This window comes from Acomys minous (assembly GCF_964271855.1).
Source record: "Acomys minous genome assembly, chromosome: 4".
Taxonomy (NCBI): Eukaryota; Metazoa; Chordata; class Mammalia; order Rodentia; family Muridae; genus Acomys; species Acomys minous.
The window spans coordinates 82,811,532-82,838,238 of record NC_140486.1 but is presented as its reverse complement, the minus strand read 5'-3'; the positions used below and the strand labels follow the sequence as shown (position 1 = coordinate 82,838,238).

Sequence of the window (26,707 nt, the reverse complement as noted above, 5' to 3'; positions counted from 1 at the left end):
TGTGCTACAAATATATCTTTAGCAATACTTTGCACCTGTCTATTTGGCTTTATCTTAATAATTGGAAATATCTGCTCAACACTTTAGCTAGTTAACAAAACTAGTTGACTAATCAAATAAATAAAATGGTATCATAATATTCTGACATCATTTAACTCATACACATGAATTAATATGTACCCCTAGGATCCTTGTACTAATTTAACTTTGTTCCCTGGATGAAATAAGGTACTATTTCACACGTAGGTTTTTTATCTGCTTGCATTTAGTTTTTGTGCAAGGTGATAGATGCAGGGATAATTTCATTCTTTATCATTTATTGAAGATGCTTTATTTTCTCCAGAGTATATTTTTGACATCTGAAGTTATATTTACTAGCGTTTGGATCTTTAATTTTGTCCTATTAGACTATCTGTCTGTTTTTGTACCAATACCATATTGTTTTTATTACTGCAACCTTGTAGTAGAGCTTAAGCCCTGGCATTGTCATCCCTCCAGTGTCATTCTTTTTGCTAAGGACGTTTTTGGTTCTCTAGGGTCTTTTATGGCTCCATATGAATTTTAGGATAGTATTTTTTCCTGTGCTTATTTTCAAAATATTAATTTTACAAATCCATAAGTTTGATGCTTTTTCATTTTATAGTGTCTTTATCTCTTCAGAAGCATAAAGGTTGTCATTGTAGAGGCCCTCACTTCTTTTCCTGTAAGTGTCCCTCTCATTTCCTTGTCTTGCCTTATTTTTCCAGCTGGTGCTTCCGGCACAATCTTGAAAGGAGCTAGACTAGTAGACAGCCTTGTCTCGTTCCTCACTTTAGTGGGATTGCCTCAATCTTTTCTCTATTTGGGATCATTTGGGCTGTGGATTTCTCATAGATAGCTTTTATTAGGTTGAAGTATGTCCCCTCTGATTCCATAGAACTTTCATCATGAGAGAATATTGGATTTCATCAAAGGTTTTTCTGTGTCTATTGGGATGATTATGTGGTTTTTGTAAGTTTGTTTTCTAGTTCATTACATATTTATTTACTTCAATATGTTGAAATATCCCTGCATTTCAGGGCTAATGCTGACTTGGTAATGGTGAATAATATTTTGGGTGTATTTGTATGATATGCTTGCAAGTATTTCATGGAGCATTTTTGCATCTGTGCTTATCAGATATATTAGCCTGTAGTTTGCTTTTTGTATGTGTGCCTTTACCTGATGTGGGATATCAGAGTGATATGACTGTACAGAAAGAGTTTGAGAGTACTCCTTCTGTTTCTACTTTTTAAAATATCTTAATAAGTAATAGCTGTAGGTCTTTGAAAGGCTGGTACAGTTCGGTGTGAACCCATCTGATCATAAAACTTTTGGTGGGAAAACTTTTATTTCAGTCTTGTTGCTTGTTACAGGCCTACTTAGGTTGTTCACCTCTTGTGGTTTAATTTTGGTGATTTGGCTCAATCTAGGACTCCGTCTATTTATTTTAAAACTTGGAGGAGTACAGGTTTTAAAAGTTTCTGAATGTCTTTGGTGTCTGTTATAATGTTTGCATGATCATTTCTAGCTCCACTAATTTGAGTCCTCTCCTGCTTGCTTTGTTTTAGCTGGGCCAGGGGTCTGTCAGTTGTGTTCATTTCTCACAGAACCAGGCTACTTCAATTGATTCGTTGTTGTTGTTGTTTCTATTTCATAATCCATTGACTGGGTTGGAATTTGGTTTTTCTTATTTTCCCAAATTTTATTAGTTGTATCATTAAGCCACTTATTTATGCTCTTTCTGATTTTTAATGTAGGCACTTAAAGCTATAAATTTCCCTCTTAGGTACGTTTCCAGTGCATCCTAGGAGTTTTGTTATATTGTATTTTCATTTTCACTTAGTTCAAGAAAATTTGTTGTAACTTTTTTTTATTCTTTGTGAGTTTCACATCATACATCCCAGTCCCACACATCTCCCCATTAGTATCTGCCCTCTGCCTTTGCAACATTCTCCTCAAAAGAAAAAAACATATTTAAAAAAAATCTCATCATGGGAGGTGTAGTATGTCACCGTGTGTCCCACAGTATATAGCTTTTTGTCCACACATCTTTACTTGAAAATGTTCATTGCAAGGGTTCATTGGTCTAGTTTGAAGCCTCCGGTTTCTGCTATACCATCAATACTGGATCTTCACTGGGACTCCTCTCAGACATCCTGTTGTTGCCCTGTCACTTGAGGTACTGCAAGTAGATGTTGGGGTGGGCCAACTCACAGCTCTGGATCTGGGCTTGGGTGGTAGCTGAGTTGGTCAGCCTGCTGGCTCTCTCATACCCACACCACCAGGACAAGCTCTCCAGCACTGCCCCAGTTAGCTCACCCAATGCCTTAGCTGGCAAAGAGCAAGGCCAGCTCTCTGTCAGAACCAGCTCACCCACACCTTTGATATCAAGACCAGCTCTATTGTGCTGCCCAGGCAACTTGCAGGGCCCACTTTCTCTAGTGCTGCAGCCAATGAAGCATAGAACAAAAATGGAACATCTTTTATTTCTTGATATCTTCTTTGACCTATTCATCATTTCGTTATTTAATCTCCATGAGTTTGTGTATTTGCTAGAGATTTGTTAGCAGTCAATTTTGTTTATCACATTGTAATCAGCTAGGATACACACATTTATTTCAGTCTTTTTTAATTTATAAATATTGGTTTTGTGTCCAAGAATGGTCTGTTTTGTAGATGCTTTTGTGTGCTGCTGAGTGTAATGTGGATTCTTTGTTATTTGCATGGAATATTCAGTAGATATCTGTGGAGTCGTTTGATGTGTGATGTCATTTAATTCTGATATTTCTTTTTTTTTTTTTTTTTGTCCAAATGACCAGTATATTAGAAAAAGCAGAAAACTGAAATTACCTGCTATTAATAGGTTGATGTTAATCTGTGTCTTTAAATTCAGGATTTTTTTATTCAGCTCAGTTTGCCAGTTTTGTGGATATATGTTTAAGACAATAATGTATTCTTGGTTAACTGTTTCCTTGATTATGTGTTCCTTTTAGCTCTTCTAACTAATTTTAGTTAGACGTGTAATTTGTCAGATACTAGGATAGCAACACCTGATTGTTTCCTGGTCCCATTTGATTGGAATACTACTTTTGTGCATACTTTCACTCTAAGGTGTTGTCTATCTTTAAATCTAAGGTGTTTTGAGTATATTAAAAATAGATTTTATTTCTTGTTAAATTCAGCTAGCCTGAGACTTTTCACTGAAGAATTTAAGACCAGTCATTGATCTTTAAGACTATTGAAAACTATGTTTTAATTGTGTTGATTTTTGGTGTTCGTATACTTTGTAATTTAGTAGTATGACTTCATATTTCTTTCCACAATCAGCCAAAAAACTGCTTCCTGTATTTTATTTATGTAAAGTTTGGTGAATATACATTTTTAAGCTGTTAATTTGATTTTTTTCTCCTTCAACTATTTCAGGTAGTTTTGCTAGGTATATTAGTTCAGATTAACCCTCATGGTTTTATGGGACTTGTAATGCATCTAGGCTCTCTGACTTTCAAATAATTCATTGAGTATTCAGCTGTTATTCTGATGAGTTTTGCTTTATATGTGACTGGTGTTTTTTTTTTTTTTCCTTTTGCAGCTTTCAAATAACTTTCTTTATTCTGTGTACTTAGTGTTTTAACTATGATGTGCCATGGAATTTTCTTTCCTGGTCTTGTCTATTTGGTGTTCTGAGTGTTTCTTGTGTCTGTCTGGGTGTGTCTTTCCTCAGTTTGAGGAGGTTTTCTTCTGTGATCTTGTTGAAGATCTGGTCATGCCATAGAGGGTTGGTGTTCTTTTCACCCATCGTTGCCTATAATTCTGAGGTATGGCCATTCCATGGTGTCCTACATTTCCTGTATGTTCCTTTTCTGCATTCTTTTATTATCTTTATATTTGTTATCTTCTGTTATCTATCTTTATTCTTGAGTCCTGTATTCTATATTCTGCTTAATTCATTCCACTTATAACGCTTTCCTTTGAATTTTTCTAGTTGAGTTGTTATTGGGTTTTTCAATTCCATCTTCATTTTAGCTTGAGTCCACATCACTGTTTATATTTATTGAATTCCATTTTTACCTCTTGGCTTGTCTCCATTGTACCTATAAACCTTATGTTTGTGGCCACTGCTCAGGAGATGGGGGTTATTCTCCTGAAATTAACTGAGCTGTCTCTGTGTCTTCTTTAAACTTGAATGCTTTGATAAAACTTACTGTTGTCTTTTTAAATTCTTTATCCCAGAGCTCATCTAGAAAGTGTCATTGGCAAACAGTCTTTCCTTTTTTATTTATTCTTCTTTCATATATTATATCCTGACTGCAGTTTCCCTCCCTCCCCTTCTCCCAATCCTTTTCCCCCACCTCCTGTCTTCCTCAGATCCATTTCTCCTCCATTTTTCTTCAGAAAAGGGCAGGCCTTCCAGGGATATCAACCAAACATGGCATGTGACAAGTTACAACAATAGTGGACACTTCCCCTCATATTAAGGCTGGACTAGGCACTAAGCAACCCAGTAGGAGGAAAGGGGTCCCAAAAGCAGGCAAAAAAGTCAGAGACAGGCCCAGCTCCCACTACTAGGAGTCACACAACAACACCAAATTACACAACAATAACAAGAATGCAGAGGGCCTAGATCAAACCCATGCAGGGTCCCTGATTATCACTTCAGTCTCTGCGGCCGCCCATGAGCCCTAGTTGGTTGATTCTATGGGTCATGTTCTCCTGGTGTGCTTGGCCCCTCTGGCCCCTACAGTCCTTCCTCCCCATCTTCAGCAGGGTTCCCTGAGCTCTGCCTTATGTTTGGCTGTGAGTCTCTGCATCTGCTCCCCTGAATTGCTGCATGCAGCTTCTCTAATGACACTGACACTGTGCTCTACTACATGACTATAACAGAATGTCAGATCATAGGGTGTTTTTTTTTCAGTTCATATGGTGGATTACACTGATGGATATTTGTGCCTTTTTTCCTAAATGTTCTCATAGACCTTTATTTTCATAATTTTTGGAGGTGGTAAGTTTCAGACTTAAAGAAACTTCTCTGGTATTTGTTTTAGTGTTACTCTGGAAATGAAGCCACATAGGAAAACTGATGATTTTAATAAGTAGATTTAAATAAAGTTGGTAATAATGCCAACAAGAGGAAGAAAAACAATATTTTAATCAGTGGCCAAAAGTTAACTGTGCTTAGGTAATAATTCAAGATAAATTTTTATTATAATTCAAACCTTTCCTTAAAACACGATTTTGTTTCCTCCCACAGTCACGTTCCATATCTAGTTCTCCTGTGATGGTGGCTCAGCCGGTTTATCAGCAGCCTGCGTATCACTACCAGGTGGGCGTCGGGTTCATTAGACCCTGGGCTGGGGGGCCTGGGGGGATGGCTCTGCGGGGGAAGACCTAACTAAACATGTGGGTGGCGGGAACCCTAGTGTTGCAGGGGCAGAGACAGCCAGATCCCTGAGCTCACTCGCTGGCCAGTCTGCCTCAGAAAATGAGAACAGGGGAGAGATATCTGACCACAAGTCACTCTGTAGCCTCCACATGTGTGCACATAGTACAACACATGTACATGTGCACACACACACATACACACACACACACACACACACACACACACACACACACACACACACAATCTCTGTGCTAAGGAAGTAGCTCAAAGGTAGAGTGCTTGCTTAGCATGTGGGAGAAACAAGGTTTATCCCAACTACAGTTTTTTAAGAAGTCCAAATATTTTTAAGTCTTTTTCAAGTATACTTCATGTTTTTGTTTTATATGCAAAGACTAATTTGGAAAAGGCAGTTAAGTTTTGAAAGAGGATAAATTTGCTTCCTTTCAGCAAATGTAATGAATTCAGTTCTCTCCTGTTTAAAAGTTATTCTAAAACTTCTTTGATAGGCTGCAGTGTAGAATGGTCTCATAGCATCCATGGTGCCCTGGGTTCCGTTCCTAGCACCACTCAAAAACAGTCTTGAGCAGTAAATTCATATAGTCATTAGCCTTCCTGTGCTACTTTTAATTTATGGTTATTACATATAACATGGTATATACTGAAATAAGCAATATACGGTGATATATTAACTATTGGGCTCGCTCCCTTTAGTTAACCAGGACTCGCCTTTAATTCTAGCGGGAGGCTGGGAATAAGAGAAGGATGATATGTTGTCAGGCCATTGTAATTTTTAGCAGGGCCAACAGTGGCTTATACCTGTTTTTATAAATAAAGCTTTATTGGAATGTAACCATATTTATTTATGAACTATCCATGGTTGCCTTTGCATTTGAAGGTTGTGTAATTCTAACAGAGATTGTATGGCCTGAGCCCTTCTTTTAAAAGTTTCTCGACTTCTTATCTATAGCATTTGTATATAAAATCGCATTTTCATACTTCTGGAATAGTAGAAGAGCTGTTACTGTTTTTTCTTTTTCAACTTTTAAAATACACCCATATGAAATATGGAAGGGTTATGGTGAAATTCAGTGATAGAATTCTTCCTTAACGTATGTAAGGCCCTGGGTTTTATTCCTAGCAGTGTGAAAAGAAGGAAGAGAAAGGAGTGAGTTAGGGAAAAAGAACAACAAAAGGAAAGAGAAAGAAAGACAGGGGTTTCTCAGTTGGCACAGTGGGTTCCTGGCACGTATGAGGCCCTGCTTCTGCCCTCAGGACCACCTGTGTTGGAAGTGGTGACCTACACGTGTAATCTCTGCACTTGGGGGGTGCAGACAAGACAGGTGGGCCAGACTTAGCTATATAGACATTAGAGACCAGTCTGAGTTCTATGAAATCCTGTCTCCAAAAAAAAAAGAAAAAGAAATAATTGTGTTAATGTTTTATAATCATTTACTATTAGACTTTTAAATTATATTATTCATTGTGTGTGAGTATTTTGTATGAATTTATGTGTGCAGTGCCCTTGGAGGCCAGAAGAGGGAAACAGATCCCCTGGAACTGGAGATACCAACAGTTGTGAGCCATTGTGTGGTTCCTGGAAATGGAACCTGGTGCCTCTGAAAGAGCAAAAAGTGCTCTTAACTACTAAACTAACTCTCCATCCCCCTACTATTAGAATTATCTTTTAATTTTTTAAATTTACTTATTTACTATAATTTATTCATATTACATCTGGATTGTTACTCCTCGCATATCTTCCCGTTCCCACCCTCCCTCCCTCTTCCACCCTACTCTCTCTATTAATCTTATTTTTAATTGTATTATGCTAATAAACTAAATTTTCTCCACTTAAAATTGAAAGTAAATTAATGGCATTCATTTAAAATCTGTTGGTAGAATGACTTTTCCGAAATCATCAGGGAATTTCAGCTGAGGCTCTAAAGACAATCATTAGGCACATCATTTGAAATAACTGGCCAAATACTGTGAAACCACTTCTGAAACTCTTAGTTCACTGCCCACCTAGACCCACATGTAAGAGGATTCTAAGATCATGGGAGCTTAGTACCAAAGGTCTGTTAGGATGCAGTGGCATTTCCATGTCTCTTGGGCCACATGAGGAGGACCTCAGAGAATGACTACAGGAACATAGAATCTACTTTCTGAGTCCTTGAGGATGTTGGCACTTTGGTCCTTGATCTCCTAAGAAACAGCAAAAGAGCATGTTGGTAGAGCCAGGGAGCAATCTGAAGTGGGAACCTATTGGAACAAAGGCTCATTCATGGTTCCTCAGAACAAGTGGAGGAGCTGACAGAAGAAACTCTTCCCAAAACAATTGTGGGTGTCCAGTTAAGAATTTGTGCAAAAAGAATGTGACCTAAGGTCCTAGCAATCTCATCAAAAAACATAGTAAAGTTCCGTACCAGACTTCTGGTATTTCAAGTCTGCCAAACTCCAGAGCAGTAATCTTCCCTCAATAAAATCCAGAGACAAGAAAAAACCCAACATAGTACCGTTTAAAGTACCATAGGTGAGAAAGAATAAATTTGGGTTTCCTTGTACCTGAGTCCAACTCCTTTATTAATTACTGACATACATAATTTTTAAAACTTTAGTATAATTTTTAATCTTGTACTTTGACTGAATTTATGTTTGACACTAATTACAAAATTAAAGGTGAAGACTGATGGTTTTGTCAGTTTCTGCTCTTCAAAGCAGGTAATACATGGCTTAATTAGTAGGCACACTGGGTAAGTGCTTGGTTACTGAGCCACACTCCTAGCACAAGTGTGAGAAATCTCACTTCAGTACTGCCACCAACTAATCATACATGAGCATTCTAAATGTCTCAACTGAAAGGATACAGGAAATTAAAACCTCCAGCCAATGACTTGGCCACATATACACAAATCCCATGAAAGGCACAGAAGACATCCAAAAAGGCATGGCAAGGTGGCTCCTCCAAAAGTTAAAAAGTCCACAGTAATGGACTATGATAGAGTCAAATGGGTGGCATCTTAAGTAATGGATTCAAAAGAAAGATAAGAATGATCAGCGAGAGGCTGGAGAGATGTCTTAGCAGTTAAAAGCGCCTGCTTTTGCAGAGGACCTGGGTGCAGTTCCCAGCACCCACTTTGGGTAGCTCACCCCTGCCTGTAATTCCATTTCCAGGAGAGTCATTGCTGCCTTCTGGCCTCAACCGGCAGTGCACACATGTGATGTACATCCAAGCAAGTGGCCACTCACACACTCACTCACCTATTTATTTTTAATAATGATCAATGAAATCAAAGACACAAGTAAACACTGAGTGAATTTAAAGATTACAAATTGATAAATGAAATAAAGATATCAATGAACAATATGAAAGAAGAATTGAATGAAGCAGAGAAAAAATCCAGTTGAAGTTTTGAAAATGAAAGGCTCAATAATTCAAATGAAAACACACTTGAACCCTCACAGCAGGTTGCATTGTGTGTGAAAGATACACAATATCAGAACCTGAAGACAGCATGAATGTAAAAGCACAAACAACACACAGGACCTCTACAACACCAGTCAAATGCCAAAATTATAAACCATGGCTGTAGGTAAACAAAGAAGGGGCAACTGCTATTTTCAATACAATATTTTTATTAATTTTTTTGAAATGTCCATGTCCTGTATTTTACTCATTTTCACCTCCTTCTGCTCTCTAACTCATCCCCACCCCAACACACATGCCCCTACCACCTCCCAACTTTGTGTTGTCTCTTTTTTAACCCACTGAGTCAAATTTGTGCTGCTCATTTACTCATGGGTGTGGAACCACCAACTGCATGTGGCTGACCTGCTAGGAGCCGTACACTTAAAGGACAAAAGGCTCTCTGTCCTCCGTCAACTCTGTCTCCTCAGCTGAGGATAGGAGCTCAGTGAGGTCCTCCCAACTCCATGCTGCAATGTTGACTGAGTTCATGAGTGCAGTGGCCCTGTCACATCCGGGAGACACTGCTTCGCCCCAGTCCTCCCTGACCTGTGGCTCTTGGAAGCTTTTCACTGATAGTCTTTGATAAAGTAATAGATAGTCTCTGAGCCTTGGAAGGAGATGGATACAGATGTCCCATTTGTGGCTAAGCACGCTACTCAGACTCGTTCTCTGCACTCGGATCAGTTGTGAGCTTCTCTGCTAACCACTACTCACTGAAAACACACACACACACACACACACACACACACACACACACAAACCTCAGTGCTGAACAAATCTGTATGTAGAAATAAAAATTTTCAAGGCAGTTTGATATGATGTCTTCTTAGCAGAATTAGAATAGGTTCTCCTGGGGCTTGTGAGCTCCCCCAACCATCGCTGTACCTCCAGATACACAGAAAGGTGTGTGCTGGTTAGCTTTAGCTGTCAGCATGGCACAACCTGGAACAGCCTGAAGAGAGCCTGAGTGAGAACTTACCTGAAGCAGCATGGCCTGTGGGTGTGTCTGCAGGGAGATGTCTCGATTGTTAACGGATGTGGGAGTACCCAGCCCATTGTGCAGCAGCACTGTCCTCTGGGCAGGGGGTCCTGAACAGTGTGGAAGAGTGAATGAGTGAAAACCTAGCCACTAGGGCAAAGGTTAACAACTGAACTCTCATTTGTACCTGCTGGGAGAAGGAAAATGAGTTTTCTCCAATGGAGTGACATTAGATATATCAATCGCATGTACCAACATAAAGTGGACTCCAAAGAGGGGTGTGTGTGTGTGTGTGTGTGTGTGTGTGTGTGTGTGTGTGTAAAGGGAGAGGATTTAGAAAGACTTGGGAGGGGAAGAATGTGATCAAAATATATTTAAATTTTAAAATTGTTTTAAATAATAATACAAAAATTTAAAACATTAATAAGGTCAAATATAAAATAAAAGGGCTACAGAGATGGCTCAGTAGTTAAGAGCACTGGCTACTCTTCAAGAGGACCAGAGTTCAAGTCCCATAACCCACATAGCAGGTCATAACTCTCTCTGGCTCGAGTCTCAGAAGATCCAATGCTGTCTTCTGGCTTCGGTGGACACTACATACACATGATGTATGATGCACGGATATACATACAGTCAGAACACCCACACAATAAAAAATAAATACATTTTAAGTAGGTAAAGCAATGTATCTGGTATACACTGTACTATCTACCTCTTTATGACCCACACTTATTCTCCATGAGCCATCCCACATCCTAGCCACAGGACTCTACTGCCAAGTTGCCATACATCTCTCTCCTACTGATGGGCTTGGTGGGGCCAGCTCAGCACTGTCCTTCCTGGCCCAGAGGTGCCATGCTTTCACCTGCTGTGCTTACTGCTGGAGCTGACTCCCTGGCTCTGAATGGCTCGCAGCCAAACACCATGGCTCCTGTCTCTTTATGACAAGTCTGAGTTGGTGTCATAACCACTGTCTCTCAATCATCCACATCTGGCTGCTGGGAGGTCCCTGGAATGGGACCTGCACTGAGTATACTTTTGTGTAGTGAAGAAATGCACAGAGCATACTCTGGAATAATATTTCCCACCCCTACGACAATCTTGGTCTTTTTCACTTGTCACTCTGTGATTCATTTCTTTCACCTCTTTAATGACTTATTGCTCAGACTTTAATGTCTTCCAGGAGATCACATGCACTGAATTTTGCTTTTGATCAATGTTTTCTCACTAATAACTGTTTGACACAGATCTGAACATTAGCTTTTCAGTGACTCAGATAGGCCCTCTCATCTGTTTTTCTAATCTTTCCTCCTGAATGCTTGAGCAGCCTGGAACTTCGAAAAACGAAACTACCTCATGACCCAACTATGCCACAACATTATATGGAATCTGTGTAGTCAATCAACCAGTAAAGAAAATGCAGCATACAGATATGCATACACACAAAATGGGAGTTTTACTCCACTACAAAGAAGAATAGAATTATGTCATTTGCAAGAAACTGAATGGAACAGAAGATCATCATGTTAATGAAGTAATCCAGACCCACTAAAGCAAATAAAAGAAAAAGCATATCTTTCTTCACATGCTTAAGAGAACTACATGTTTGGAAGAAGGAAAAAGAACTGTATGGAATAGAGAGTATAGGGTGATTATGATAAAGTGCATTATTTGTGTGGAAGTATCAAGACTAAACACCTTACCTTGTACAAGTAATACACACTTCAAAATACTCTAGGAGGACAATTCTCATGTGTTAATAGACTTATAGACCAGAAAGGACATTAAGTGCCACCTTGTCCAAACAGATCATTTTAACTTAACATTCAGAAGTCGAGGTTGACTATAGCAAGTCTCCAGAGAAACCAGCTCCAGAGAATAACAACCTCCTTTTCTCTGCCTGTCCATTCCTACAAACGCAAAACTAACTCACCGCATCTGAGCGAAAAGAAGATCCCTTCCACTGTGTGTCTGCCAGTGCCTCTTTATGAAAAGCTGAAAACCGCAAAAATTTCTATGTTGTGAAAAAACAAAAACAAAACAGGTTTGTATATGCTCTGGGGGCTTGGAGTGTGGTTCTTTCATGCTTGCAAAGCATCTGTGAGGCCCTGTGCTGAATCACCAGTATTGCACATAAAAATATAAAGGTTTTTGAATATATTCTTGATAAAATTTCCTTATCGGATAAATGATTTGTAGATATTTTCTCACATCTTGTAGGTTAAATTTAACTTCCTTATTGGTGTTCTTTGTAGCATTGGAGTTTTAAGGAGTTCTGATGAGGTCCTGTTTATCAACTTTTTTGTTAGTATTTTCCCTTGTTATGTGTATTTGTAAAGCAACTTTTAAATCATTGGCTAATTCAAAGTCATAAAGGTTTCTACCTTCATGTTTAATTTTTCTAAGAATTTTGTTAGTTTAGCTTTTGTGTTTAGGGCTCCAATCCATTTTGATTTAACTTTTGTATATGCCTTGAAAGGTCAGCTTCATTCTTCTGCATGGCAATGTCTGCTTTTAACCCTTCCTGTAACTTATGTGTGTGTTTGTTTTTTATTTTAGGCCCCAGCACAGTGTTTACCAGGGCAATGGCAGTGGGGGTTTCCCCAGGTAAATGTCAACCTCCAGTGTCTAGTTCGAATCCCTGAAAACTAAAGTCAAGATAACTTAAGTTTACAGCCTTTCTCCTTTATTTATTAAGTATGATTCCTTTAACTACTACATTCTCATTTGTAAAATAGATGTAGTAATGTTATAACCTTGTAAGTTTTCGTCCATGACTTTTGGGAAGATGAAATGAGATCATATTGCTGGAAAACATTTTAGGAAGGTGTGCTATGTAAACAAAAGATGTACCTTTGTTCTTGTTGGCGTTTCCTAGATTCACTTCAGATTTTGCTCTAGTTCGTCTCATGTTCCTAAATAAGGACTGCATGCGGACACATTGTCTGAAATGACTAGGACCCAAACTGTTTAATATTTGGAATCTGAGGATAGTTACATAGCTATTATTGGTTGAACACTCTCTAATTCAAAATCTAAAATACTCTAAAATCTGAAGCTTCAAAGGTGTTCAACGTGTATTCTGTTTTCCAATTTTTTCCTAAGAAATAGTATTCCACCAAAAAATATGATTTAGTGGTATTTTCTTATATCTATGTGCAGTGACAAAGTTGAAAGTAGATACTTATACCAATTTAAATATGATCGGACATATTACTTTAACTTTTAATGATGATATTAGTATATCTGCAGTTATTGTCGGGTTATGTATGAGGTTCTTAGGCAAGATAAACATGCAGTATTTACCATTAATAATATCTATAATAACTATTATATCCTTAATAATATCAATACTGACAATTTGGATTTCCTAGTCTGTTTCTAATACAGTTGTATGCCATCCCTGAAAAATAATTTTAGGAACTATACAACAAATAATTCATTTCATTTTAAGGGAAGTCATTTTGGATTAACAGAAAATAACCATATTTGAATAACACGGATCATTTTGTATTTTAGTCCCCTGCTTCTTCTGCTCCATTCTTATATCTGCAACCTTCTGAGGTTATTTATCAACCAGTAGAAATTGCACAAGATGGTGGCTGTGTTCCTCCTCCACTGTCTCTGATGGAACCTTCAGTTCCAGAGGTACATGTTCATCTTTTTCTTTGTTTTTCATTTGTTCAGTGTTGGCAATTGAACCCAGGGTCCTATAGGTTCTAGAAAAAAAAAAAGCACTGTATGAGATGCATTCCCAACTCTGTTAGTGTAAAGTGATTGTTCTATAACTGCCTTGTATTAACTTCAGTTCTTTTTATGTGTTGAAGATCATCATTAAAATTGCATATTTTATGTTCTCTCTTTTTTGTTTGTATCTACCATTTTTATTCTAAGAGTGTTGCTTCATATTAGAACTTTTCAGTCACTACTCCCGAATCACAGTTTCTTTAAAAGTTTTAAAGTTTCAAATATTTGCACCTTCTCATTTTCTCATTAGTCTATCTTGTTGTTAATAATTCGATCATTTAAAAGCATACAACCTTTAAATCAATATAAAATCTAAAATCCTTCCTAAAATAATGTAAGTTAAATTATTAACTGCAAATTATAAACACTATGCACAATGTCTTTAAGTCGTGTCCTCGGTGTGTTATCTATGTGCAAGAACCATGCATGGGATCGTGGCATGTTTTTAATCCGCCTCTAGTCGGTGCACTGCTTGCTTAGCTCTCTGGGAAACTGTAACTTTACCCTGGAGCTGGATCTCAGCGCTTTTACTCTCCATATTCTTACTAGGATTTCTTCATTCTTTCTCTCATCCTTCATTTACTTTTTTGTATTTCCTTTGTTCCAGATTTAGTGAAATGTAATTGAGTATAAAAATTGTACTGAAACTATTGAAATACATGATATTTTGTAATTGTATATACTCTAGACGAATTACCACAGTCAAGGTAATTCATCTTTTCGTGTGGTTGTTCTTTTCTGCTTGTTTGTAGTAAAAGCATTTAAGATCTCTCAGCAGTTTTCACATTTATAGCCCGTAGTTGTCACCCACAGCCACCGTGCTGAACAGTGACTCTCCAGAAAGCACCTCTTCTATCTGTACCTGTAACTGTACCATCTGAGCAGCATCTTCTCAGCCTTCCCCCATTTGTGAAAAACACTGTTTTCATCTCTGCTTCTGCAAGTCTGATTTATTTCAGATTCCACGTAGAAAGCATTGTGAAGCATTTATTTTTCTGTACCTGGCTTATTTCATTGTATAATGTCCTCCACACTTGCCCATGATATCACAGCTGACAGAATTTCCTTCTTTGTAAGACTGGATGTTACTCTGTTGTTCATAGTCCGTATTTTCTTCATCCATCAGTGAACACTAAAGTTGGTTCTATACCATTGCTATTGTGTAAGACAGGAATATAGTTTGGTGGATTTTTTTCTGCAGCTGAAAAGCAAATCCAAGGTTTTGTACACTGTTGAGCAAGTACTGTACCACTGAGCCACATTTCCAGCTCCTTTGCTATTGTGAATAATGCTGCAATGAGCCTAAGAGTTCAAAAATCTCTGTTACAAGTTCATCTCCTTTGTGTGTGTGGTATGTATGTATGTGTGTATATATGTATGTATGTGTGTGTGTATGTATGTCCAGAAGGATGGATATGCTGAATCATACAGTAATATTTTTTAGAGATCCACATACCATTTTGCATAATAGCTGTCCTATTGACATTCGCTCCATGGTGTCAAAGGGTTCCTTGCTTTTGTCCATATCCTTGCTGGTGACCATTTAGTTCCTGGTTTAATCTCTTCTTGTCATAGGTTCTTCGTACTGAGATGTAACAATTACTGCGTATTCTAACCTTCACCTTATTTCACCTCAACTAGAAGCCTGCAGAGTAGGCAGAAAAAGTCATATACTTCCCTCACTCATTGATAAGCATGCGATTCCCCTCACTCATTGATAAGCATGTGATTCCCCTCACTCATTGATAAGCATGTGATTCCCCTCACTCATTGATAAGCATGTGATTCCCCTCACTCATTGATAAGCATGTGATTCCCCTCACTCATTGATAAGCATGTGATTCCCCTCACTCATTGATAAGCCTTGTAAAATGAGCTCTTTATTTTTACCTCAGCTTGAACATACAAGCCTCTAAGGAATATTTGGGTAGATCTTTCATTGCCATATAGGGAAGTCTTTATCCTTGCTGAATAAAGAAAGCCTCAGGACCCTCCCTTATGTTTGTCCAAGTTGTACAGCATAGATACACGTTATACATGGTTTGTGATCTGAAACTGTAGATATTTTCTCATTTAATTGATGAAATTTCAGAACTTTGTCTTTTGATGTTTTCTTGCCTTCTGGTTTCCATGGAGGTGGAAGTGAAGTAAGAATTCCTTTACATTAAATATTGCACCAAAATCTACTTTGTGCTTTAGCCCATATTCTTAGTCCCTGTCATCAGGTAGTCATCACCAGTATGCGTTTGCTCCTTATTTAATCTGATAATGCTTTTCTTAAAATACTGCTGTGACTGTGTAGCTTATGCTTTATATGGCATTTCCATACTTAATGATCCCTGTATTCTCTTATTTTGTTGCTTACTCTTATTAATATATTATTTAATAAATAAACTGGAATGGTTTTTAGTTTTAGTGGGTTTTTTACACAATTAAAACCTTCAGGGCTCTTGTTGTGAATGTTATGTTCAGGTTTCCTTGAAAAAAAAAAAGCAAGCATGTGAATACACTCAGTCACTTATCTCAATTACCACTTCAGACTTCTACCCTGCCTTTATTACTGCAAACCACCCCCCATTTCAGTCTTAGAATAAATCTTTGCTTTCCCTTTCACAGAAGTGGAAACCAGTTCACAGAAACCAGCTTAGCCTCCAACCCTGAAAATAAACTTATGGTTTTTTTTTCTATTTCTTTGGTAACCTGGTCCTGTCCAAGTTTCTACCTATTGTGTTCTGGAATCCTCACTTTCTGCCTCTCAGTGATCTCAAGCCATCCTCTGAGTTGTTTCTCTCTCGCATTTTACGTCAATTTCTCTCCATTGGCTCACAGCTTCAACACTTCCCTGTGACTCTTTTTTTTCCCACTGTGATTCTTTTTTTTTCCTTTTTTTATTAATTTATTCATATTACATCTCAACTGTTATCCCATCCCTTGTATCCTCGCATTCCTCCCTCCCTCCCGCTTTCACCCTATTTCCCTCCCTGTGACTGTGACCGAGGGGGACCTCCTCCCCCACTATATATGGTCATAAGCTATCACGTCTCATCTTGGTATCCTGCCTATTCCTTCTCTGAGTGCCACCAGGCCTCCCCATCAAGTGGACGTGCTCACGTATGGGGCACCAGAGTTCATGTGAAAGTCAGTCTCCACTCTCCACTCAACTTCCACTGTTATCCTTAAAGGGATTATTTAACCTCCACAGCCTGGCAGAAGTGAAGGCAGCAAGGAACCATATTGCAGTATTAAAACTTAGAACGGTTTGATACAGCATTCTCTGAATATTCTGTTAGCATATTTGAGAGGTAACTATTATCTTTTTACACATTCCTTCACAGACCCCTACCTTCTACCTTTCCAAACCAAAACTCTTGAAAAGAGAAGCTGTATCCAGTGTTTGTGATGTTCAGGGCCATTTCATCCCACACCTGCTGAAATCAATTTCATTATCTTTCATCTAAGCTGCCGTTGTGAGGGGTCCTTGCCAACATCCTAACTACTAAATAAGCCTTTCAGCAACAGCAGACTGTTTGATCTGTTAGATAGCTGTGTTTGCACAATACTGCCCTCTTCTGGAATTCCTTTCCTAGCTTTTATATCAGGTTTTAAAGACATGGTATTAAAATGCTTACAATTTCAATAATTTAACAATTAGTATATTTTAGATAATATTTTGGATCTGTTGTTTTAAATATAAATTTATTTCACTATGTGTTCATCTGTTGATGGGTAGCCAGGTTGATTCCATTTCCTTTCTATTATGAGTAGACCAGCAATAAACATGCATATGCAAGTAACTCTGCATAGGATATAGAATCACAGGATATGTTCAGGATTGGTATAGCTAGGTCCATACTAGTTTTATTGTTAATTTTTTGAGAAAACTTTATACTTGTTTCCATGGTGACAGTACCAGTTTATACTCCTACCAACAGTATAAATGCTTCCTCTCTCTCCACATCCTTACCAGCATTTGTAGTCACTTAACTACACTCTTAAACTCTCTGGCCTCAGTTTATTGCTCTCCTGCCTTATTTTTCCTCATTAGCATTTAATGTTCTTTCCAGCCTACCAAACAACTTAAGTAGGTCTCCCAAAAGAAGTGTTTTTCTTACTTAACCTCTGATTTGATTACACAGTCCCTCACTGTGTTCCCGGTTCTTTTAAACCAAACATGAGCGCCACTTAAAAAAAAATTTTTTTTTAAAGATTTTATTGGGTATACAGTGTTCTGCCTGCATGTACACCTGCAGGCCAGAAGAGGGCATCAGATCACATTATAGATGGTTGTGAGCCACCATGTGGGTGCTGGGAATTGAACTCAGGACCTTTGGAAGAGCAGCCAGTGCTCTTAACCTCTGAGCTTTTTAACGATCACCCTCACCAAGCATCTTGAGCATAATCGAGTATTCTTTTTCTCCCATGCCCCACCCACATGCGGGGACAGGACATGTGATGATTTAGAGTAATTCTGTTTCTTGGTTAGACTGTAAGTTCATTAAACACAGTGAATGGGATTTTTGTATGTGATAGAAAACATATCACATAATAAGTGCTGAATAAATATTTTAATAAATGTGAGTAACACCTCTTTTTTTCTCTACCGTTTCCTTGATGCCTCTTTTGTAACAGCCTTATTCTGATCATGGAGTTCAAGCAGCATATCACCAGGTTTATGCTTCAAGTGCCATTGCTATGCCTGCACCCATGATGCAGCCTGAGCCAATTAAAGTAAGGAGTTCGTATTGAGTTTTTTCTGTTTTTATCCCATTATTCTCTGGACATTTTTTATTCCATCTATGATCAAAAGTAAAGAATTAGTGAATCATTTTATATAGAAGAAATAAATTCTAAATTAACTATAATTCCGATTAACTAATTTTTAAATGTTCTAAACCACTCACAGTGAAATGCTTTGTTTATTGTGATATAGAGATACATAAACTTAAGTTTATCATTTTAACTATTTTAAGTGTCTTTAATTATATTCACAATACTGTGAAAATTATTACCAGCATTCCCAAACTTTTTTATCACAAATAGAAACTCTGTTCTCATTACACAATTCCTCTTTCCCTTTCGGCCTCTCTGTTCAGTCCCTGGTAACCCTTATCCTACTCTCTATATCCTAATTTTCCTGTTCTAGATTTGGCACATAGGATTATCTGTGTGAGTAGTATTTGTAGGGAGATGAAACAGGTAATATCTCCAGTTTAGGCTTAAGGATTATTTGTATTTGTTAAATCAGTTTCTGGCCAAAAAAATAGTGTATCACCCAATTAAATATAGTCTAATTAGATACACGTGTATGTTTTCTGTGTTCTGGTCATCTGCTATGCAGCAGGGAATTCTCTTCCTTTATTGATGGGTTCTGGATCATCATGTTAGAAAAATGGACTTCATCCCAGTAAAGAATTGCAAGTTGATTAGCTGTTCTGATGGTAATATGATTTTTTGTCCATTTTAGTTTAGTGGAATACAAAAGTATACTCTGCAGTGAAACAAAGGAAAATAGCTATTTTGCACTCACATTTATAACACATCATACGTGTTGAGCTGTATTCCCTCGGCCCCGCCATAGCCCCTTTCTACTGTGACTGCTCACTGTGTCCCTCCCTTCATCGCTGTACTGTGCATATGAAAGAAGATCCCAATTTTAGTGTCGCATTAAAATCTAGAATGTTACTAAGCCTCATTTACAGAGGCTTCATTCTTAGCATGATAGAAATCTTCTAAGACACGCTTCCCTAGTGTTAAGATCATTGGTGCCGGTGTGTGTACATGATGGATTGGATACACATGTCAGGGGGAGGGAGGGGGAGAGGGGGAGAATTAAAATAACTGAAATTATGGCTTAAATGATAATTCAAATGGGACATATAGTGGCAAATGGTACTAAGAATGTTCATTAAAATTTTATTTTTCTACTTAAAGAGTATGCACATTTCTTAGTTCTGTTAGCTCTCTAAGTAGGTAACATCGGAAATTGCACATAGAAACTCTCTCATCTTACTCTTAGAAGTAGTGATATAGGATTACTCTTTGTTGAACATGGAAAATTAATAAGTTTTCCAAAGTCAAAACTGAAATACATGACTATTGTATAAGAAGTTTTATCTTTCTTTTTGTGTTTCAATAAATAAAAATAAAAGGTAGAGTTTTCTATGTGCTTTATACCCAAAATTTGTTGGTGATGAGAGACATTGATCCCACAGCCTCATACATCTTGGAAAATACTCTATCAGCAAGGCACCAGTTTAAGGCAGAGTGCCCTATACGTTATATAATTAAATGTTCTATAGTAACTTAGTGGCCTCAGTAGAAAACGGTGTCTGTCTCAGGGGCAGGAAGTCCTGTACTACTTTCATAATCTTGGAGAACTTCACAGCAATGCTTTATCATACAGAGAAGATTGTCCTCTTTTGTTTGTACTGCATTTGTATTATAAACAGAAATCTTAATGTGCAAGTGTTACATTATTAGAAACATCTTTTTTCTAAGACGTATTTAAACTAAGTTCTAAAATATTGATGGGCACTTGAAATATCAGCTATTTTCTTCCTATTTAAATTTTTCCTGGCACTAAAAAACCTTAGTGTCTTTTTTAGAGTTTGAATCTTTTGGCTCTTATTTTTGTAAACACAGTTCACTTTTTAATATATTTTATTAATTTATTCATATTACATTTCAATTATTATGCCATCCCTTGTATCCTCCCATTCCTCCCTCCCTCCCATTTTCCCCTTACTCCCCTCCCCTATGACTGTGACTGAGGGGGACCTCCTCCCCCTGTATATGCACATAGGGTATCAAGTCTCTTCTTGGCAGCCTGCTATCCTTCCTCTGAATGCCACCAGGCCTCCCCATCCCGGGGACGTGGTCAAAAATGGGGCACCAGAGTTCATGTGAATGTCAGACCCCACTCTCCACTCAACGCACAGTTCACTTTCCCTCAATCACAGACATAGGGGAGGGGAGAAGGGGGGAAGTGGGAGGGAGGGAAGAATGGGAGGAAACAGGGGAAGGGCTAACAATCAAGATGTAATATGAACAAATTAATAAAGAAATATTTTTTAAAAAAGTAAAATCAAAAAAAAAGTGATGAGAATACTAATGTTCTACTTTCATTTGTTGCTACAATAAAATACCCTAAATAAGAAACAAGTTATGAAAGAAATGGTTCATTCAATGTACCTAATTTCACGTTTTAGTCAATCATTTTGAGAAAGACAAAGGAACTCAAATAGCTAGTTACATGACACCCATAGTCAAGAGCAGAAAGATGATAAGCATGTCCTTCATTAATTGGTTTAGTGTGTGTGTCTGTCTGTGTGTGTGTGTGTGTGTGTGTGTGTGTGTGTCTGTCTGTCTGTCTGTCTGTCTGTCTGTCTGTCTATCTGTCTGTCTGTATGCTCAGCTAGCTTTCTTCACTCTTGTAGTGTTAAAGGATAAGCTCCTTAAACGGGTTGGGTCTTTCAACAACAATAAACAGCCAAGGCAGCCGCTCACAGATATACCCACAAGCCAACCTGATCTAGAGAATTCCTCATTAGGACTTCGTTGTCAAGTAGGTAGTGTCAAGTTGACACCTAAAACTAACCAGCACAACTGATCAGTGAGTATTGTGCTAATGTTATTACTATCACTATAAAAAAAATACCCTGAGAAAGAGGAATCTGAAGAGAAATTGGTTTTTTGGGCTTACAGTTCCATACAGCCTAGAAGGTTTCAGGGAAGTCAATTCAGGAACTCAAGCAGCTTACCACATCACATCCACAGTTAGGAACAAAGAGAATAAATGCATCCTTGTGTGCTATTTGCTTAGTGCCCCGGCCTAGGGAATGGTGCACCCACAGTAGGCTGGGTAAGTTAAAAATCAAGACAATTCTCAACAAACATACCCAAATGCCAACCTGCTCTAGGCAAGCCCAGATTGAGAATCCCTTCTTGGGTGATTTGGGGATATTTCAGGTTAACATGTAAAAACATCACAGGTGCGGCTGGAGAGAAGGCTCAGTGGTTAAGAACACCAGTTGTTCTTCCAGGGAACCTGAGTTCAATTCCCAGTGCCCACATGGCAGCTCACAACTGTCTGTGACCCCGCTTTCAGGGAATCCAATATCTCAGAAATTTAGGCAAAATCCCAATGTACATAAAATAAACAAAAAAAATTAACATCACAGGTGCTAAGTTACACTTAATAGTGAAAGTTCTGGTGTCTATTGCTCAGTTGGGTAACGATGGAGCACAGGAATGTATTTTTGTAAGCTAAAAGAAAAACCTTGGATGCTTTTACCATTTAAAAAAAAGATGTCATGTAGTGGGGAAGGAGGTCCCCCTCGGTCTTAGACCTAGGGAGCGGGAATAGGGTGAAAGCGAGAGGGAGGGAGGAACAGGAGGATAGAAGTGATGGGATAACAATTGAGTTGTAATCTGAATAAATTAATTAAATAATTTTTTAAAGTAGAATGTAGTAAAAAAAAAAAAGTTAAAGAGAACCAAAAATAAAAAATAAAGATATGAGCCACAGAGATAGATTAGAGTGTTGAGCAAACACACTGATCTTGCAGAGGATCCCATTTAGATTTTCAGTACCCACATTGAGTGGCTAACACTTTGGAAAGACAGTATAATTCAGAAGTAAATCAGAATGGGATTTGAACTGACATGAGTGTTTCCCTCTACCGTGGAATAGCCACACACCTAAAAATTGCCAAATATTCTACTACCACTATGTTCTTTAACACTTTTATTTCAGTATCATTATTACTTCTTATTAATCTATTTAAAGGCTAAAGTTGACTTATATCCAGCTATAGGAGACAAAGACTGGGGGGAACCTGTGATTTATAGCATCTAGGACAAGAGAGTATAAAATTATATATGCTCTCCATAAGTTGAGCAATATTCCTTTAATTCTGTAGCATATTTTTACTCATAGTATTGTATACAATACTAACCATGTAGTTAAACACTAAAAATGCATAGGTTCTATGTGCGTAAGACTTTCTTGTTTATGAAAATCTAAAACAGAAAAAAAGCATCATAATCTTAAGAAACCAGGGTGTTTAAATTGTCAACTGGAAGTAAACAGAAATGTTTGAGTTCAATAGAAAACTGTTTACATACATATGGCACACTAAAGGCAATGATGCATAGATGTTCCTCAATTTACAAAGTTGGGTCTACCCCCAAAAACGTCCAGAGATGAGAATGTAAGAGCTGGAGTGGTGGTGAGCAGTTAAGAGCACTTGCTGCCCACGCAGTAGCTCACAACCATCTATAGCTCCAGTCCCACAGGATCTGACACTTTTTTCTGACCACTGTTGGTACCAGATATGCATCTGGTGAACTTATATACATGGAGACAAACCACTCATACACATAAATAGATTTTTTTAAATTACATGCAACTCAAAAATGTATTTAATACACCTCACTTACCAAATATCAGCTTAGCAACTCAATAAATACACTACAGAGTATCAGATGTACCCTTGTGATTGTGTGGATTACAAGAAGTTGTGCCCAACATTAAGCATAGCATGATACATATTGAGTCCTGGAAAAATCAAAACTGTAAACTAGAACTATGATTTCTACTGAGTATGACCTCTGCACTATCTTAAGTCAGCATAATCATAAGTCAAACCACTGTGACTTGGGTTCTTTCAACATATGCTGTCTCCATCAGATTCTCTAAAATAACTAGGAAATTAAGTTTTTAATTAAATTCATAATGGACTTGCTGCTGTTAAGCAAATGTGTAGTTTCTCAATTTTTTTATCTTTGCTCTTCCGAATACGTTGAAATTAAATCTAAGATGGCCTCCAAAGCGCCAATCTGAACATTACATCACTTTTTATACTTTGAAATGTGAATGATGATAGATTAAAAAATAAGGTCCATATACCATTTTCAGTGTCTTTGTATCAAGAAAGAATGCCATAGTGATTCTTGATGGTGTCACTGCTCCAATTATATTAAATTTCCGGGTTCGAGAAAAATAGCTACTAAGATTCTACATTGAGGGTTTTTTTAAAGATTTATTTTATATTATAAGTATTATGTCTTTATGTGTGTATGTGCACAACCTGTGTCTGATGCCTCAGAGGTCAGAAGAGGGCATCAGATGTTTGTTGGTGTTGAGGATTGAATCCAAGTCCTCTGCAAGAGTAACAAATGCTCTTAACCACTGAGCCTACTTTACAGCCTTGTACATTGAATCTTATTCTGATCCAAAGACATACACAAACATCATGAGTCTACAAAAAGAAGTGCATTCCAGCTTTGTTTCCCTTCCAATTTCTTTAATGTTAATAGTCAGAGTTTTCTTGTGACAAATGATAAACAAAAAACTTGAAGGATGAAAGTTTTATTTTGGCTTGATATTGGTCTCAGATATTTCTATCCATAATCTTTGGCTCCACTTATTCTAGAGCAATGATGAGGCAAAATACCATAGTGGACAGGAAGTAGTGGGCACAAGATACAGCCCACAAATACATACCCCCCAATAACCTAGTCCTTCTAGCTAGACCTCACCTCTGAAAGTTTTCAGAGCCTACTAAAATAATGCCACTAGCTAAAAACCAATTCTTCTATGATGAACCTGGGTGAAACAATTCATATACAAACTTTACCATTTTTCCCTGGACCTAATGACCACATCTGTTTGATAATGCATAATGCAAAATGTATTTAGTCCATCTCCAAAAATTCCCATAATGTTAACACTTCCAACATTGTTCAAAAGTTAAGTCAGCAGTAATACTCAAGGTAGGTTCTGTGGATATTGCTCAGTTGGTACCCCTACTTCTCTGGTACCAAATTTCTTGTGTATCATACTTCTTGTCACTATGGGGGGAAAATATCTGATTTAAGCAACTTAAAGGAAGGACATATTTTTGCCATGGTTTCAGAATATTCAATCAGTCTCTGTTGATTCTGCACAGACTATTCACCTCATGGTGGACAAGAAACAGAAAAAAGAGAATGGGAACCCTGTGACAAAAAAATGTAGTCCCAAATATCAACAATAACCTTCTTTTTTCAGCTTGGCCCCACCTCCTAAGGTTTTCAGCATCTCTCAAAATAGTGCCACACTCTGGAGACCAGTCCTTCAGCAGTAAGCCTGAGAAGGATGGCTCAAATTCAAACTGTAACATAATCTTAGGTATTTATTTTTAGGTGTTTGAAAATATCCTGAGAATAATTCTGATAGCCCCAGTGGACTGCTGAAAGAGCTCACAGAATGAATACATTAAAATAGTTAAGAACCCTCACACTTAGTAGTGATGGTGGCACACATCTCCAGTCCTAACGCATGCTGAGTCAAGGCAAGAGGATCCCACGCCGCGGGCCACATAGCCACATGGCTACATGGCCACATGGCCACATAGCCACATGGCCACATAGCCATACGGCCACATGGCCAGCTGAGCAGAGTGAGCTCCTGCATTACTCTGTCACTTCAATGTACTGTGGGCAAGTTTTTATAAGAAAGAATTTCTTTAACTATATCTTTTTAAACTATATCTTCCTAATTTTCTTTTTTGTTGCTTCTATTCTTTTTAGTCTCAAAGCACTATTACTAATAGCTTTTTCATTTCTCAAGATTTCTAGTAAACTGTAATTTTTGACTTTGACTTTTTATGACCAGTAATTACGTCCTCAACACAAAGTTGCCTTAGTTCGAGCTTCTCTACCAACTATATCATAAGCTGGGTTGCTTAAGCAACACATGTCCATTTTTCTACTTTGAAGGCTGGGAAATCAAGGCACCTACATCTGCATCTGCAGGTGACTTGTCTTCCCACTGTAGCCTTACACAGTGGTTCTAAACCTTCCTAATGCTGTGACCCTTTAATAAAGTTTGTCATGTTGTGGTGACCCCCCACAACTATAAAATTATTTCATTGCTACTTAATTATAATTTTGTTGCTGTTATGAATTTAATATAAATATTTGATATGCAGGATATATGATTATGTGACTCCCCCCAAAGAGGTTGCGACCCACAGGTTGAGAACCATTGCTTACAAGAGTAAGAGTAGATAGAAGGAAAGCACGCTCCCTTGATTCATTTTTCTTACATCGATTGACTGGTTGTGCATGACATTGGGTGGATGCATGCATTTTTTAAATTACTTTTTACATATACATTTATATTATTATACATATATACAGTAAGATTACCTATGGCACAAAGAACTGTGACACAATCAGGAATTATATAAATGTTAATATCATTAGTGCTTTGGCTATTTGTATTTGACAGCCTTGAAGAAGACATCTTTCCTATCTTGGTTCATCTAAATTTCTGAATGTAAATCAATCTCCATCACATATTGTCATTATCAGCTTAGAACACCTATCTAGACCTAAAAACACCTTAACAGCTAAACAATTAAGCTTCATTGTAAAACTAAGCTACCTGGTCTTTAGCTCCCTCAGAGACTTGAGAAGGCGTAAACTTGATTACCTGAGTATGCTGGGAGTGCAGGTTAGTAGCTTTCCAAATGAGAAGATGACAGAGACAGTTTTCTACTTGAATAGTCACCCAAAACTCTCTATAACATTGGAGCATCTTCTTCAGCCTTCTGGCCCAATATATCAGACAGACATATTTTGTGAGGCAGGAATTATTGAGGACTGGCTTACCCTGTCTTGGCAGAGTTTGGACGCCAACTCTGCCTGCAACCAAGCTTGCCCTTTTTTTAGGCAGAGGATACATGCATTTTTATATCATGCAGTACTTACATTTTTAAATCTAGGTTATTTAATGCTTTGAGACACTAATTATATAGCTCAAGTTAGTCTTGAGCCTGTAATACTCCCACACACTTTATTGTTATCTTTATCTACTTTATAATAGCACACTAAATCTTAACTAACTCAGTACCCATTGATCAACACTTCTCTACTTTTCCTTCTCCTACTATCTTAGTTACTGTTCTATCACTGTGAAAGAGAGGCCTGGCCAAGGCATCTTACGGAAGAAAACATTTAATTGGGGGCTTGCTTACCGTTTTAGAGGGTTAGTCTATGATCGTCATGGTGGGGATCATGGTGGCCAGCAGGCATGGTGCTGGAGCAATACTTACGTCCTGATCCA

General features: G+C 37.8%; 1 protein-coding gene across 7 annotated transcripts in view; it reads left to right on the top strand.

Annotated features, from left to right (window-relative positions):
• Window positions 1-26,707, top strand: part of BOLL (boule homolog, RNA binding protein) — an 89,599-nt gene that overhangs the window by 25,537 nt on the left and 37,355 nt on the right. For 6 of the 7 annotated variants that reach the window (XR_014778761.1, XM_084779467.1, XM_084779468.1 and 3 more), the window contains exons 7-10: window positions 5,270-5,341; window positions 12,406-12,453; window positions 13,366-13,494; window positions 18,223-18,321. Coding sequence is in view for 6 of the 7 variants with exons in the window: in XM_084779467.1 (XP_084635593.1) it covers window positions 5,270-5,341; window positions 12,406-12,453; window positions 13,366-13,494; window positions 18,223-18,321 (348 nt within the window). In the remaining variant the exon portion in view is untranslated. The remainder of the gene's footprint in view (window positions 1-5,269; window positions 5,342-12,405; window positions 12,454-13,365; window positions 13,495-18,222; window positions 18,322-26,707) is intronic. The other variant, XM_084779469.1, reaches the window with a different exon arrangement.